Genomic DNA, 16,549 nt, shown 5'->3' on the forward strand with positions numbered 1-16,549 from the left:
ATCTGCAATAAAAATGAAAAAAGCCAGACAAATTCAGATCACGCAACATCTGTGCAGAGAGATCCAGAGTTGATTTTGTTTAGGTGGATGAATCAGCACACGTTCAGTTCGATGCATCTCTCTGGCCATGATAGAGCGATCTCAACAGTGTCCACATGTCCAGCTTTTGTGTTGGGCTCAGTTCCATTTTGGCATCACCTTGCAGAGACACAAATATTTCTGTCTTGCTCTGAGCCGTGGTTTATAATGTTCAATTTCACTTTCATTGTTTGTTTGCTACTGCCCAGTGTAATAATACCAAGGTGAGACTGCATTGCAGAGAAAATGTCCTCGAAACACAGCAGACTAATGATGAAAAAGGAATCTGACAGGCTAGAGTATTTTTAAATTCATTCTCAGGTAATGAGCATTATAGTCCATCCCTAGTTTCTAAGGTGATGGTGGTCAGCTGTCTTCTTGGCCTGCTGCAGTCTGTGTGGTGAAGATGCTGCCATGAGAGTACTCAGGAGGGAATGTCAGAATAGTGTCCCAGCAATGAAGCAACAGCAATATATACCCGTCAGGAGAGCTGGAGGAAATCCACAGCAAGTCAAACAGCATCCTGACGTAAAACTGTCAAATGTTTGAAAATGCTGCAGCCTCTTGGAGTCAGTCCCAGGCGGGCTCTGCACCAGCTGATCCACGTGTGCAATCCCAGCATTCACTGCTCTGCTTTGATCGTCATTATTTTTGGCAACACAACAGCACAAGTCCAGCAGCTTACGACAGCAGAACCAACATAACTGATGCTGCGGCATGCGCAATACAGCACAGAATGAGCAACATAGCAATGGAACAGAATTGCACATAGCTCCAGTCAAGCATCTTACTAGAGCAACGCCATAACAATCGGAAAAAAAAAATACTTTTTATTACAGCAAATCTGTTACAAAGCCCAACATTAATCCTCTTGTCGCTCTGATAACTTGTGGTTGAACAGTTGCAGTGATGGTGAAGGGGTGGGGGAGGGAGGGGGAGAAGAGGTGAGGGGAGATAGAGGGTGGGGGAAGAAAGGATGAGTGGAGATAGAGGGGGGGAAAGAGGGGGAGAATGGGTGGGGAAGAGAGAGAGATGGGAAAGGTGACCAATTACTCAGGTTTTATGGGAACACTGATTTTAGTTTTGAGAAAGCAGTGAAACTAAGTTTTATTTAAGGCGTGGTCTGTGGTTGCTTTGGGGGATGTCACCCATGTTGATGAAATGTGACGAGGCCACAATGTTTACATGAATTTATTGCATCTTCAACATCGAGGTAAATCTGTGCTCCGAAATGTGACAAATCCACCTCCTATTTGTGGATGTGAAATCCTGGCTTGCAAGCCTGAAATGGATGAGACATCTTTGCAGCATTGCATTTCACTGTGGTTCAAATAATGACCTTTAATGATTATCTTATTTGCATTCTTTTTGCAAGAGGATCAGATATTTTGTTTAAAGATAAGTGGAGCACTGCTGGGCCACAGTGTCCTCCTCCAGCTCACACTTCACTGGTAGAGAAATGTAAGTGTGAACCAGCGCCTTGTCTGCAAATACCTGAGGTGTCCAAACAACGTGCAACTGCAGAAACAGCATCAGCCGATCTCTGTAGCTGCCACTCCAGTCACTGACCTGATTGAATGTTGCCCCCTCCAACAGTCTGCATAGTTTCAATAGGACAGAGATAACAACAGGAAGATTCATAGGTCACTGCACTTCCACTGCAACCTGCAAACATATGGACTGATTTCAGTTAGAGCTGAACAGGTAATAGGTTCACAAGATCACAGATCAGCTCAACCAAAGATCAGTAAATGCTCCAAACACTTGGCCCAGATCAACCAGTTGTCTCTCTCTCTCTCTCACACACATACACAGAGTTGAATGATCCGCTGTGTATTCCAGCAATGTCCCTTTTTACTTCTCCACATTTTTGAGACTTTTAAAAACTTAGGAGTAAAACCAACCAATTTAAGTTGGTCCATTTTTCCAGTTTGGTGCCTTTCTGTGGGTTGAATTTTGATTCACAGCCGCAGTTAAACTTGCTGGGTTTAGCAATATCAGAGAGGATAAAGGTGGGGGTGGGGAGATTACCGAGTTTTATAAAGTACAGATATTATTGAGAGCAGAAAAGCTGTCACTGCTTCAACTTAACCAACGGGCTTTGATTTTTGGATTTTCTGGGCAAGGAGCTATGAGCAAGTTTCTCCCTTACTCCTTTCAGCAAGAAGCTCAGGAAAATGCTGCGTCTTTTGGTAAATTAAAAGATTTAAGCATCTGGGTGGAGTTTTGAACGTGGAGTCTTGAACGTGGAGTCATGTGGACCTGTAGCAGTTCAGATCTTCCCAGGATCTTCTTTCAGCATCACAGTCCTGTTAAACACCAACTGCAGAGGAAGAAACATTCACAACAGTCAGCAAAGCAGAAACGCGTACAATTCAGCAGAAGCTGGATGATTAATAATGCAACCACCACCTTCAACATTTACACCCTCCACCATTTACACCCTCCACCAGCAGTGCACAGTGGCAGCAGTGCGTACACTACAGCAACTCACCAAGGCTCCTTTGACAGCACGTTTTAAACCTGCGACCTCAACCACCATGAAGGACAAGGGTAGCAAACCCATGGGACCACCAGTACCTGCAAGTTCCCCTTCAAGTCACACATCATCTTGGCTTGGAAATATATCACCGTTCCTTCACTGTCACTGGGTCAAAATCCTGGAACTCCCTAACACCACATGGACTGCAGTGGTTCAAGAAGACAGCTCACCGCTACCTTCTCAAGGGCAACTAGGGATAGGCAACAGAGGCTCGCCTTGCCAGCAACGCTCACATCCCAAGAATAGATTTAAAAAGGTCACAGTGAATTTGCCGCACCTCAGAAGACTGACTCCCTGTCGCTAGGAGCTGTTCTCACAAAATCCCTCATGGGAAGCTTAGACTGTGCTCATGGGGAGTACATGCAGAAGGTCATTTTAAACTGACTGAATATAAAACTGGTGCTCAGATTCCTACATGAATCACTGTATTAACAAAAGGAAAGTCAGGGAGTTTCTCCTACAGGCATCTGAGCTGCACCCCGGTTTCACACGAGGATAGGTTGCGGGTGGCAGGGGGAGGTGGGTGTCATGTGAAGGTAACTGTATGAGACCCCAATAGTGACACTGGTGTAAATGCACTGTCATTTTCACCAGACACCATAACATCACACACTGTGATACAGTTCAAGTTCTCTAGGTGAGCAGCATATCTGATTTTCATACAAGCTAACACTGTACCAACCTTCTGGTCAGTGCTGTCCAGATCCACTGAGAAATAGCCAACACGCTCAAACTGAAACTTGTCAAACGGTTTGGCATTTTTTACAGATACATCTAGCATCGCATCTCCGATCACCTTCAGGGAGTTCTAGAGACAGAGAGATAAATGACAATGAGCTATTTTGTAACGATCGTTAATCAGGAAGACTTGTTTGAGAGACGTCGCTTTGAAGCATTTTCAAAGTATTCAGGAACAGTATATGTCATGAGCTTTTATCTATAAAGCTTTGTGTTTCTATAGCACTTCCCCATAACCTCAGCATATCCCATAGCACTTTACAGCCAATTAAATACCTTTCAAGTGTAACCCATTGTTCTGATGTAGGCGATGGCAAAGTATTGTCGCTAGACTAGTAATCCAGAGACCCAGGGGACCTGGCAGACAGTGGAATTTGAATTCAACAAAATTCTGGAATTAAAAGTCTAATGATGACCATGAAACCATTGTTGATTGTTTAAAAATCCATCGTAATGACCCTCTCAGAGAAAAAAATTCTCATCTCCATCTCAAACAGTAGGCCTCTTATTCTTCAACTGTGTCCCCTTGTTCTAGTCGCCTCCACAAGGGGAAACATCCTCCCGGTATCCACCCTATCAAACCCCCTCAGGGTCTTACATATTTCAATAAGGTCACCTCTCATTCTTCCAAACTCCAATGGGTATAGGCCCAACCTGTTCAACCTTTCTTCATAAGATATGTCCTTCATCCCAGGAATGAATCCAGTGAACCTTTTCTGAGCTGCTTCTAACGCAATTATATCTTTTTTCAAATCTGGAGAACAAATCTGTATACAATATTCCAGATATTGTCTCACCAAGGCCCTGTACAGCTGCAGTAAAACTTCTTACTTTTATATTCCATTCCCCCTGCAATAAATGACAACATTCCATTAGCCTTCCTAATCACTTGCTATATCTACATACAAACTTTGCACAATTCTTGTACCAGGACACCCAGATCCCTCTGTAACTACCCAGTTCTGCAATCTCATTCCATTTAAATAATACACTACTTTTCTGTTTTTCCTGCCAAATAGGACAAGTTCGCATTTTGCCACATTGTACTCCATCTGCCAATTTTTTGCCCACTCACTTAGCCTGTCTATATATCCCTTTGCAGACTCTCTACCTCCTCTTGATAACTTACTTTTCTGCCTATCTTGGTGTCATGGACAGATTTAGCTATCATACATTGGGTCCCTTCATCCAAATCATTGATGTAGATTGTGAAAACGTTGAAACCACAGCGACCTTGTCAAAGGCTTTGCTGAAATCCATATAAACTACATCAACTGCACTACCCTCATCTACACACCTGGTCACCTCCTCAAAAAATTCAATCAAATTTGTTAGGCATGACCTTCCTCTGACAAAGCTATGCTGACTATCCCTGATCAAACCTTGCCTCTCCAAGTGGAGATAGATTCTCTCCTTCAGAATTTTCTCCAATAGTTTCCCTACCACTGACGTGAGACTCACTGGCCTGTAGTTCCCTGGCTTATCTCTACAACCCTTCTTAAATAGCGGAACCACATTAGCTGTTCTCCAGTCCTCTGGCACCTCCCCCGTGGCCAGAGAGGAATTAAAAATTTGGGTCAGAGCCCCTGCGATCTCCTCCTTGCCTCCCTCAGCAGTCTGGGACACAAATCATCTGGACCTGGAGATTTGTCCACTTTTAAGCCTGCCAACACCTTCAATACCTTGTCACTCCCTATATCAATTTGCTTAAGAACCTCGCAGTCTCTCTCCCCGAGTTCCATACCTTCATCCTCATTCTCATGGGTGAAGACGGATGTGAAATATTCATTCAATACTCTACTGACGTCCTCTGGCTCCACCCATAGATTGCCCCCTTGGTCCCTTATGGGCCCTACCCTTTCCCTGGTTATCCTCTTCCCATTGATATGCTTATAGAATATCTTGGGATTTTCCCTTTTACCAGCCAGAGCTTTCTCATATCCCCTCTTTGCTCTCCTAATTGCTTTTTTAAGCTCCACCCTGCACTTTCTGTACTCCACTAATGCCTCCGCTTATTTGCTCCCCTTGTACCTGCTTAAAGCCTCTCTTTCCCTTCTCATCGTATCCTGAATATCTCTGGTCTTCCATGGTTCTCTGGGCTTGTTACTCCTTCCTATCCCCCTAGAGGGAACATGTTGAGCCTGTACCCTCCCCATTTCCTTTTTGAACACCCCCCACTGCTCCTCTGTAGATTTCCCCACAAGTAGCTGTTCCCAGTCTACCTTGGCCAGATCCTGCCTTATTTCACTAAAATCCGCTCTCCCCCAATCCAAAACATTTTTTTGCAACTTGTCTATTTCTTTGTCCAAAACAAACTTAAACTGTACCGTGTTGTGGTCACTATCACTAAAATGCTCCCCCACCACCACCTCAGCCACCTGTCCGGCTTCATTCCTCAGAATTAGGTCCAGCACTGCGCTGTCCCTTGTTGGACCCTCTACATACTGACCTAAAAAGTTCTCTTGTGCACATTTCAAGAAATCCACTCCATCCAAGCCCTTAACACTATGTCGATCCCAATTAATGTTGGGAAAGTTGAAATCACCTAATATAATTACCCTATTGTTATTGTTTTTACACACCTCCACAAATTATACACATATTTGTTCCTCAATTTCCCACTATCTGGGGGTCTTATAATAAGCACCTAACAATGTGGTTGCCCCTTTTTTATTCCTAAGCTCTACCCACAAAGCTCCATTCAATGTCCCCTCCAAGATATCATCTCTCCTTACTGCAGTAACTGACTACTTAACTAATAATGCAACGCCTCCTCCTCTTTTACACCCTCCCCTGTCTTGCCTGCAGATTCTATATCCCGGAATGTTGAGCTGCCAATCCTGCCCCTCTCTCAACTACGTCTCTGTGATGACTACTATATCACAATTCCACGTGTCAATCCTCACCCTTAACTCATCCGTTTTACCTGTAATGCCCCTGGCATTAAAGTAGAGGCCATCCAGCCTTGCCTTACTCCCTTGAAACTTAATGCAGCTGTACTCCCTCTGATTTGATTGTTTTACTATATTATGTGTCCCTATTCTGCTAACATTATGTCCCCTCCCCCTGCCGAATTAGTTTAAACACCTCCCATCAGCATTAGCAAACCTGTCCGCAAGGATGTTAGTCCCGCTCTGGTTCAGATGTAGACTGTCCCGCTTGTACAGGTCCCACCTTCCCCAGAAACGGTCCCAGTGATCCACCAACTCTTAAGCCACGTATTCATCTGCGCTATTCTACTTCTGTGCTCGCTAGCATGTAGCACTGGGAGTAATCCAGAGATTACAACCTGAGAGGACCTGCTTTTTAGCCTACTACCTAACTCCCTGAATTCTTGATGCAAGACCTCATTCCTCTTTCTACTTATGTCATTGGTACCAACATGTACCATGACCTCTGCCTTATCACCCTCCCCCTTCAGGATGTCCTGCAGCCGTTCAGTGACATCCCGGACCCTGGCACCAGGGAGACAACATTTGGAGTCACACTGATGGCCACAGTAGCGCCTATCTGTTCCCCTGACTATAGAATCCCCTATTACTATTGCTTTTCCTCCCCTCCTGTACAGACAGGCTGCTTATGGTGCCAGAAGCTTGGCTCTGTCTGCCCTCCGTGGAGGAACCAGCGCCCTCATCAGCCTCCAAAATGGAATTCCGATTTGCGAGCGGGACCCCAGGGGACTCCTGAACTACCTGCCTGTTTCTCTTGGACTGCCTGATGGTCACCCATTCCCTTCTTTCCTCAAGTCCCTTCAGCTGCGTGTGACCACCTCTCTAAATGTGCTATCCACGATGTTCTCAGACTCGCGGATGCTCCACAGTGTCCCCAGCCGCCGTTCCAGCTCTGAAACCCGAGCTTCCAGGAGCTGCAGCTGGACACACTTCCTGCACACATGCTGGTCCTGGGCACTGGAAATGTCCCCGGCTTCCCACATGGAGCACGAGGAGCACACCACAGCTTTGAGCACTCCTGCCATGACTTATCCCTTTAAATTAAACCTTTTAAATCAATAACTCTAGGACCCTTCTTTCCTGATCCTCATTACTGCAGAATATACAATCTGTAAACCACAAAAAAACCTTAAACTATAAGCAATAAAAGTACTAAATACTTACCCGACCGTACCCACTACTTACCAGTCTTTCCTTCCCACAAGGATAAATCTTGCTGAAAGTTATTAAATATTTCCTTAAAAACCTGTCACTGCATCTCTATTGTCCTACCTTTTAATCTAGCTTCCCAATTCACTTTAGCTAGTCTGCTTTCATACCCTTAAAATTACCTTTATTCAGGTTTAATACACTAATCTTAGACCCACACTTCTCCCCTTCAAACTGAACATGAAATTCTATCATGTTATGATCGCTGTTGCCTAGAGGCGCCTTTACTATGATGCTATTGATTGATCCTGAATCATCACTTATCAAGTTGAGAATAGCCTGCTCCCTGGTTGGCTCTAATATACTGCTCTAAGAAATGGCCCGAATAATCTGTGAACTCATTTTCTAGGTTACCTTTGCCAATCTGATTTGTCCATTCTATATGTAGATTAAAGTCACCCATGATTACTGACGTACCTTTCTTACACACCCTATTTATTTCTTCCTGCATACCCTTTCCTACCATGCAGGGGGCTTCTAAACTACTCCCACAAGTGACCTCTTACCATTACTATTTCTCCTCTCTACCCAAACTGATCCTACATCTTATTCTTTTGAGCCAAGATCACCTATTATTACTGTGCCAGTGACATCCTTAACAGAGCTACCCAACCACCTTTTCTTAGCTTCCTATCTTTTTGAAATGTCAAATACCCTTCAATATTCAGGTCTCAGCCTTGGTGACTTTAGAACCATGTCTCTATAATGGCTATCAGATCATACATATTTATTTCTACCTGTGCTAACAATTTATCCATTCTGTTATGAATTCTGTGCGCATTCAGATACAGAGCCTTTAACTGGCTTTTTACCATTTTTGCAATCTCTGTCCTTGTCTGCTGGTGCACTCTTAAGTTTTACTCTCTGTCCCTTCCTGCCACACTCTGGTTATCAGTACCCAAATCACTAGTCTGCTCTATCACCTCATTGCTCCCCTTTGATTTACTGCATCTCCTCTCACTTGATCCCTCCCCCCCACTATTTAGTTTAAAGCCCTCTCTACCACTCTAGTTATACAAATTGCCAGAACACTGGTCCCAGCACGGTTCAGGTGAAAATCATCCCAAACGTACAGCTCCTACTTTCCCCAGTACGGGTGCCAGTGCCCCATGAATCAAAACCCATTTCCCCCACACCAAACTTTAAGCCATGTATTTATCCCTCTAATTTTATTTACCCTACGCCAATTTGCTCGTGGCTCAGGTAATAATCCAGAGATGATTACTTTTGCGGTTCTGCTTCTTAATTTAGCCTCTCTTCAGGTGCTTATCCAATCCCTTTTGAAAGTCACAACTGAATCTACCTCCACCACACTCTCGGGCAGTGCATTCCTGATCCTAACCACTTACTGCCTAGAAAAACTTTTCCTCATCTCATTGGTTCTTTTGCCATTCACCTTATATCTTTGTCCTATGGTTCTTGTCCCTCTGCCAATGGGAACCGTTTCTCCCTATCTACTCTGTCTAGACCTCTCATGGTTTTGAGCACCTCAATCAAATCTCCTTTCAACCTTCTCTTCTCCAAGAAGAACAGCTCCAGTTTCTCCATTCTATCCTCATAACTGAGGTACCTCAATCCTGGAACCATTCTCATGAATTTTTCTGCACCTGGATCCTGGGACTCCCTCCCTAACAACACTGTGGGTGTACCTACACCACCTGGACTACAGCAGTTCAAGGCAGTGGCTCATCACCTCCTTCTCAAGGGCAATTAGGCATGGGCAATAAATGTTGGCCTTGCCAGTGATACTGACATCCCATAAACAAATTGAAAAAACACTCTGAAGCCTTCAAATCCTACCTAAAGTGCAGTGCCCAGAACTAAACATAATACTCCAGCTAAAGCCAAACCAGTGGTTTTTAAAGGTTCATCAAAAATTCCTTGCTTTCATACTCTCTGCCCCTATTTATAAGTCCAGGATCCCATATGCCTTATTAACAATTTTCTCAACCTGTCCTGCCACCTTCAGTGATTTATGCACACATACCCCCAGGTCCCTCTGCTCCTGCACCCCCTTTAGAATTGTGTCCATTATTTGATATTGCCTCTCATTCTTCCTACCAAAATGTTTCAACTTACATTTTCCTACATTAAATTTCATCTGCCATGCGTCCACCCATTCCACCAATCTGTCTCTGTCCTCTTGAAGCCTCACACTTCAAAATACTCTCAAGTTCTGTGTCATCTGCAAATTTTAAAATTGTGCCCTGTACACATAAGACTAGGTCATTAATATAGATCAAGAAAAGCAGTGGTCTCAGTACTGAACCCTGGGGAACCCACCATAAACCTTCCTCCAGTCCGAAAAATAACTGTTCACCACGACTCTCTGTTTCCTGTCACTCAGCCGACTTTGTCTCCATACTGCCCACTATCCCTTTTATTCCATGGGCTTGAGCTATGTTGACAAGCCTGCTGTGTATCAAACACCTTTTGAAAGTCATATACATTATATCAGCTTCATTACCCTTATCAACTCCCTCTGTTATCTCATCACAAAACTCAAGCAGGTTTTCTTCCCGAGTCTCCCTGAAACATTCCAGCAGGGATGTTAATGTCTCTCGAACCCTCAAGCCTTTACAATACAGAATGATCCAGTTTCTCTTGAAGGTGGCAACTGACCTTCCAGTCCCTCCCTTTCCGGGCAGACACATCCACATCCTTTTGATGAGAGGGAAAGGCTTCTGAACCTGTAACTGATCCCAAGGACCCAGTGCTGCTCACTCTCCAAGATCAACAACTTCATCCAATCTGAACCTTCCATTAATTGAACAGAACAATAGCCTTGGTCCACAATTCAGTTGTTAGATACTCACTGGGTTAATATCACTCAGGAAGCCTCCGGGTACCTCACTGGAGTCCTCAGGACATTTATGGAGGAAGCTGCAAAACACAAAATTAAAAGAGATCAAAATTCCAACTCCAGGCAATGGCCACCCCACCCCCAGCAGCTGCTTGAAACACTCCCTGGCAAAACAGCCCATTAATACTGCAAAACACATCCCCCCGCTCACTACTCTGGAGAATCAGACCCCACCCATAATAAAACCTCAATCTCCACAACCCATAGTGGTAATGCTTCTAGACTAGTAATCCAGAGACCTGAGTTCAAATCTCACCATGGGAGCTGGGGGAATTTTAATTCAATTAATTAATATAACTGGAATAAAAAGCTATTCTTGATAATGGAGATCATGAAGCTGCTGGATTGTTATAAAAAACCCTCTGGTTCACCAATGCCGTTTCGGGAAGGAAATGTAGCATCCACACAGCATTGTGGTTGACTCATAACTGTCTTCTGAAATGGCCTAGCAGGCTACTCAGTTGTATCAAACAGCTATAAAAAGATTAAAGAAGAATAAAATTGGACGGACCACCCAGCAATGACTAGGCACAACATAAACACACCCTACACAGCCAACCCAGCAAAGTCCTTCTAACATCTGGGTGCCAAAATTGGGAGAGTTGTCCTACAGACTAGTCAAGCAACAACCTGACATAGTCTATACTCACAATCATCCAATGTCTCAAACACCTCTATCACCATCTGAGTATGGCCTGTCCCACTGGCAGGACAGACACAGCAGAGGTGGCAACACTGTGGTATACAATTGGGAGGGAGTTGCTGTGAGAGTCCTCAACATTGACTCTGGACCTCATGAAGTCGCATGGCATCAGATAGAACATGGGGAAGGAAACCTCCTGCTGAATACCATCTCCCATTCTCCCTCAAATGAATCAGTACTTCTCCATGTTGAACACCACTTGGAAGAAGCACTGAGGGTAGCAAGGACACAGAATATTCTTTGGGTGGGGGACTTCAATGTTATCACCAAGTGTGGCTCAGTAGCACCGTTACTGACTGAGCTCGTTGATTCCTTATCTGCAGTAAGTGGCGAGAGAATCTACGAGACACAGCAAAAACCTACCTGATCTTGCCCTCACCAATCTACCCTTTCTAGATGCATCAATTCACGGATAATATTGAAAGGAGTGACGCCTGCACAGTCCTTATGACGACCAAGATCCATCTTCATACTGAGGACGCTCTTCATTGTATGGTACAGCCCATCAGTCTACTCTCAAGCATTAAAGTGAGAAAAGGTGCAATTGACAGTGCTATAACCTGCTCACTGATCAGCTTAGATTCTGCCAGGGACACTCAGCTCCTGACCTCATCACAGTCTTAGTTCAAACATGGACAAAAGAGCTGAACTCAAAAAGTGAGGTGACAGTGACTGCCCTCGACATCAAAGCAGTATTTAACTGAGCGTGGCATCTTCAGCTGCTTCATCAATGACCTTCCTTCCATCATAAGGTCAGAAGTGGGGATGTTCACTGATGATTACATAGAAACATAAAGAAAAACTAGGAGTAGGCCATTCAGCCCTTCGAGCCTGCCCCACCATTCAATGTCATGGCTGATCCTCTATCTCAACGCCTGCTTTCTCGCCATACTCCTTGATGCCCCTAATATCCAAAAATTTATCAATTTCTTCTTGAATGTACTCTGTGACCTGGCCTCCACAGCCTTCTGTGGTAGAGAATTCCATAAGTTGACCACCCTCAGTGATGAAATTTTTCCTCATCCCAATTCTAAATGGCCTGCCCCGTATCCTGAGACTGGGGCCAACCAGGGTAAAAATCTTCCCTGTATCCAGTCTGGCCCTGTTAGAATTTTATAGGTTTCAATCAGATCCCCTCTCATTCTTCTAAGCTCTAGTGAATATAGGCCTAGCCAAACCAATCTCTTCATAAGATAGTCCTGTCATCCCCAGTATCAGCCTAGTGAACCTTCACTGCGCCCCCTCTATGGCAAGTATATCCTTTCTTAGGTAGGGAGACCAAAACTGCACGCAATACTCCAGTGTGGTCTCACCAAGGTCCTGTATAACTGCACTAAGACATCCCTACTTCTGAACTCAAATCCTCTTGCAATGAATGCCAACATACCATTTGCCTTCCTAATTGCTTGCTGCACCTGCCTGTTTACTTTCATTGACTGTTGTACAAGGACACCCAGATCCCTTTGTACATCCACATTTTCCAATTTATCACCATTTAAATAATACTCTGCCTTTCTGTTTTTCACACCGAAGTGTATAACTTCACATTTATCCATGTTATACTGCATCTGCCAAGTGTTTGCCCACACACACAACTTGTCTAAATCGCCCTGAAGCCTCCTTGCATCCTCCTCACAACTCCGCCCAGTTCTGTGTTATCAGCAAACTTGGAAATATTGCATTTGGTTTCCTCATCCAAGTCGTTTATATATATCGTGAATAGCTGGGGCCCAAGCACTGATCTCTGCGGTACACTGCTGGTCGCTGCCTGCCACCCGGTAAAAGACCCATTTATTCCCACTCTCTGTCTCTGGTCTGTCAACCAATTCTCAATCCATGCCAGTATATTACCCTTGATCCCATGTGCTTTAATTTTGCCCACTAGCCTCTTATGTGGGACCTTATCAAAAGCCTTCTTGAAATCCAAATACACCACATCCACTGGTTCTCCCTTATCTATTCTACTAGTTACATCTTCAAAAAACTTAAAAAAAGATTAGTTAAGCATGATTTCCCTTTCAGGCTTTCCAAGTGTTCTGTTACAACGTCTTTTATAATAGACTCTAGCATTTTCCCCACTACTGATGTTAGACTAACTGGTCTGTAATTCTCTGTTTTTTCTCTCCTTTTTAAAATAGTGGGGTTACATTTGCCACCCTCCAATCTGTAGGAGCTGCTCCAGAGTCTATAGAATTTTGGAAGATGACCACCAATGCATCCGATATTTCCAGAGCCACTTCCTTTAGTACTCTGGGATGTAGATTATCAGGCCCTGGGGATTTTTCAGCCTTTAGCCCCATTAATTTCTCCAGCACCATTTTTTTCACTAATACTGATTTTCTTCAATTCCTCCCTCTCACTAAACCCTTGGTTCCCTAACATTTCTGGGAAATTATTTGTCCTCTTTTGCGAAGACAGAACCAAAATATGTGTTCAATTCTTCCGCCATTTCTTTGTTCCCCATTATAATTTCCCCGTTTCTGACTGTAAGGGACCTACATTTGTCTTTGTTAATCTTTATCTCTTCACATATTTATAGGAGCTTTTACAGTCAGTTTTTATGTTCCTTGCAAGTTTACTCTCAAACTCCATTTTCCCCTTATTGATCAATCTTTTTGTCCACTTTTGCTGAATTCTAAACTGCTCCCAATCCTCAGGCTTGCTGCTTTTTCTGGCAACTTTATATGACTCCTCTTTGGATCTAATACTATCCCTAATTTCTTTTGTAAACCATGGTTGAGCCACCTTTCCTGTTTTATTTTTGCGCCAGACAGGAAAGAATAATTGTTGTAATTCATGCATACGTTCCTTAAATATTAGCCATTGCCTATCCACTGTCAACCTTTTTAGTAAGGTTCCCCAATCCATCATTGCCAACTTGCGCCTCATACCCTCGTAGTTCCCTTTATTTAGATTCAGGACTCTAGTTTCGGATTCAACTTCTTTTCTCTCCATCCTAATGAACAATTCTATCATTTTATGGTCGCTCTTCCCCAAGAGATCCCACTCAACAAGATTGTTAACTAATCCTTTCTCATTGCACAGTCTAGGATAGCCTGCTCTCTAGCTAATTCCTCAACATATTGGTCTAAAAAAAACCCATCACCCATGATTACAGTGTACTCTTATTGTATGCGTCTCTAATTTCCTACTTAATGCCTCCCCTTACATCTCCATTATTGTTTGGGGGCCTACAGACCACTCCCACCAACATTTTCTGCCCCTTGGTGACAGATTTCACATCATGATTTTCCAACCCAATATCCTTCCTCACTATTGCATTGATTTCCTCCTTTACTAACAATGCTACCCCACCTCCTATCCTTATTTGACTGTCCTTCCTAAATATTGAATACCCCTGGATGTTCAGTTCCCATCCTTGGTCACCCTGCAGTCATGTCTCCATAATTGCAACTATATCGTAACAGTTAATATCTATTTTCGCAGTGCTCAGTACCATTTGTGACTTTGGCTATTGAAGCAGTTTGTACCTGCTTGCAGCAAGACTTGGATAACGTCACTATTGCTAAATCCCTCACCATCAATATCATGAAGTCTTGATGTGAGCAAAAGCCCACCAGCTTTAAAGATCTCAACTTGAACACCATCAGGGCCATAGACTTTGTTGTTGTTCATCCATTTATTTGCTTGTTGCAGCTCTCCCATCGATGGTGGTTCACCCATGAATTCTATCACAGGGTACTAGGAGATAACCTGGAGAGTATCAGCTGCCACTGTGGCTTCATGGTTGAGTTATTTGAAATGTTCTTTCTAGTGTTGATAAAAGGCATTGTCATCCCTATGAAGAGAGACACCATCCTGTGAGCAAAGGGGATTTTGTCCATCTGATCTTGGTCTATAGATGGCCCTGGTGGCTTCAGAAAAGCTTTGCATGTCATGATGGTCAGCATATTGTTGGGCCTCTCAGGCTTTCTGTTCCCACCACTTGTCCTTTATTGTCCAGATTTATTTCTGGCCATCAGCCTTGAGCTGTTGGGTTGTTGCCTTCTTGACTTGCCACCTTGGGTTGTTCTGCCAGGCAATAAAGGCTGTTTGTTTTTGTTCCAGGAGGTCATATATTTCTGCATCATTTTCGTAAAACCAGTTTGTGTTCAATGTTAATGCTTTTTTGTAAAAGGTCATTTTTGTAAAAAGTCATTTTAGTTAACAAGAACTGCTTTTTATAACCTTAGTAGGGTGAGCTAAGTTCCCGATGTATTGCCCTCTGATGGAGAATAGGGAATAAAGGAACCTTCTGTGTTTTCACACAGAAAGTTGGAGTTCAGAAACAAATAGCTGTGTGTGTGTGTGTATTCTTAATTGTTAAGAAGTGACAAAACACTTCAAATGACAACAAGGATGGGATCATCATTATTAGGGGCTTTTGATCCAACTATTTCAATCCCAGACCAGCAATTATTGCCAAGAGATTCAAGTTTCACTGAACAGAACAGTTTGAGGGTGAGTCAGTTTCCCAGTTCCTGGCTGAGTTGAGAAAATCAGTGGAACATTGTGACTTTAAGATTATCTGGAAGAAGTGTTGTGTGATCGCTTGGTTTGTGGACTAAGAAATCCTGAAACTCCCTTCCTAACAGCACTGGGTGCACCCACACCACGTGGACTGCAGTGGTTCAAGAAGGCAGCTCACCACCACCTTCTCAAGGGCAACTAGGGATGGGCAATAAATGCTGGCCCAGCCAGCGAAGCCCACATCCCATGAATGAATTTTAAAAAAAGTTCAGCATAGATTGTTAGCGGAGCAAGAGTTGACACTGAAGAAAGCGTTTGAGATTGCGCAAAGCATAGAAATGGCAGAGAAACAAGCTGGAGATTTGAAAGTGAATTCTAACAATGCTGAAATTAAAATAATAAAGTCAGGGTATACTTGCTTTCAAACATGTTACCGCTGTAGTGTAATAGGGCATAATGCAGAAGCCTGTAAGTGGAAAACCGCTGACTGTCGCTACTGTGGAGAAAAAGGACACATGCAGCGTGCATGTAGATCAAAGGCTGATCACAGTAAAGCAGTACCACCAAGAAAAGGGCATCATGAGGAGCACACAGACAAGTCACGCTTGAAAACAAACAGGCAGTTTAAAAGACACATTACTTGGAAACAAAACACAAAATTAATGAGAGTCCTGACGAGACAGAAAATGAAACTAACAGCGACAATGCAGAAGAGCAATTGCATTGCATTCAGTCTGATCTGAAACTAGATGAAGGACTAAAAGTTGGCATTGCCTTAAATGGTAAAATGGTTGAAATGGAGGTTGACACTGGAGCTTCTATTGCTTCAGACATGGGAGAGAATTTTCAAGAAATGCCCATTGGAGAAGACCCTCCTCCAGCTTAGCACCTATACCGGTCAGCCTGTGAATATACTTGGAAAAATGTCCATTCAAGCTAAATATGGGGATCAAATAGCAAGGTTGCTGCTTATCATTGCCCATCAGTTATGGGCA

General features: G+C 43.6%; 1 protein-coding gene across 1 annotated transcript in view; it reads right to left on the reverse strand.

Annotated features, from left to right (window-relative positions):
• Nucleotides 1-2,097: 2,097 nt before the first annotated feature.
• The window catches only part of qars1 (glutaminyl-tRNA synthetase 1), an 86,404-nt gene continuing 71,952 nt past the window's right edge, over nt 2,098-16,549 (reverse strand). Inside the window, exons 22-24 of the mRNA XM_078543041.1 lie at nt 10,335-10,401; nt 3,303-3,428; nt 2,098-2,401 (exon numbers count right to left, since the gene is read on the reverse strand). Of these exons, the coding sequence (XP_078399167.1) occupies nt 2,351-2,401; nt 3,303-3,428; nt 10,335-10,401 (244 nt within the window). The 3' untranslated portion in view covers nt 2,098-2,350. The remainder of the gene's footprint in view (nt 2,402-3,302; nt 3,429-10,334; nt 10,402-16,549) is intronic.

Source organism: Cetorhinus maximus, chromosome 6, assembly GCF_964194155.1.
Source record: "Cetorhinus maximus chromosome 6, sCetMax3.hap1.1, whole genome shotgun sequence".
NCBI lineage: Eukaryota > Metazoa > Chordata > Chondrichthyes > Lamniformes > Cetorhinidae > Cetorhinus > Cetorhinus maximus.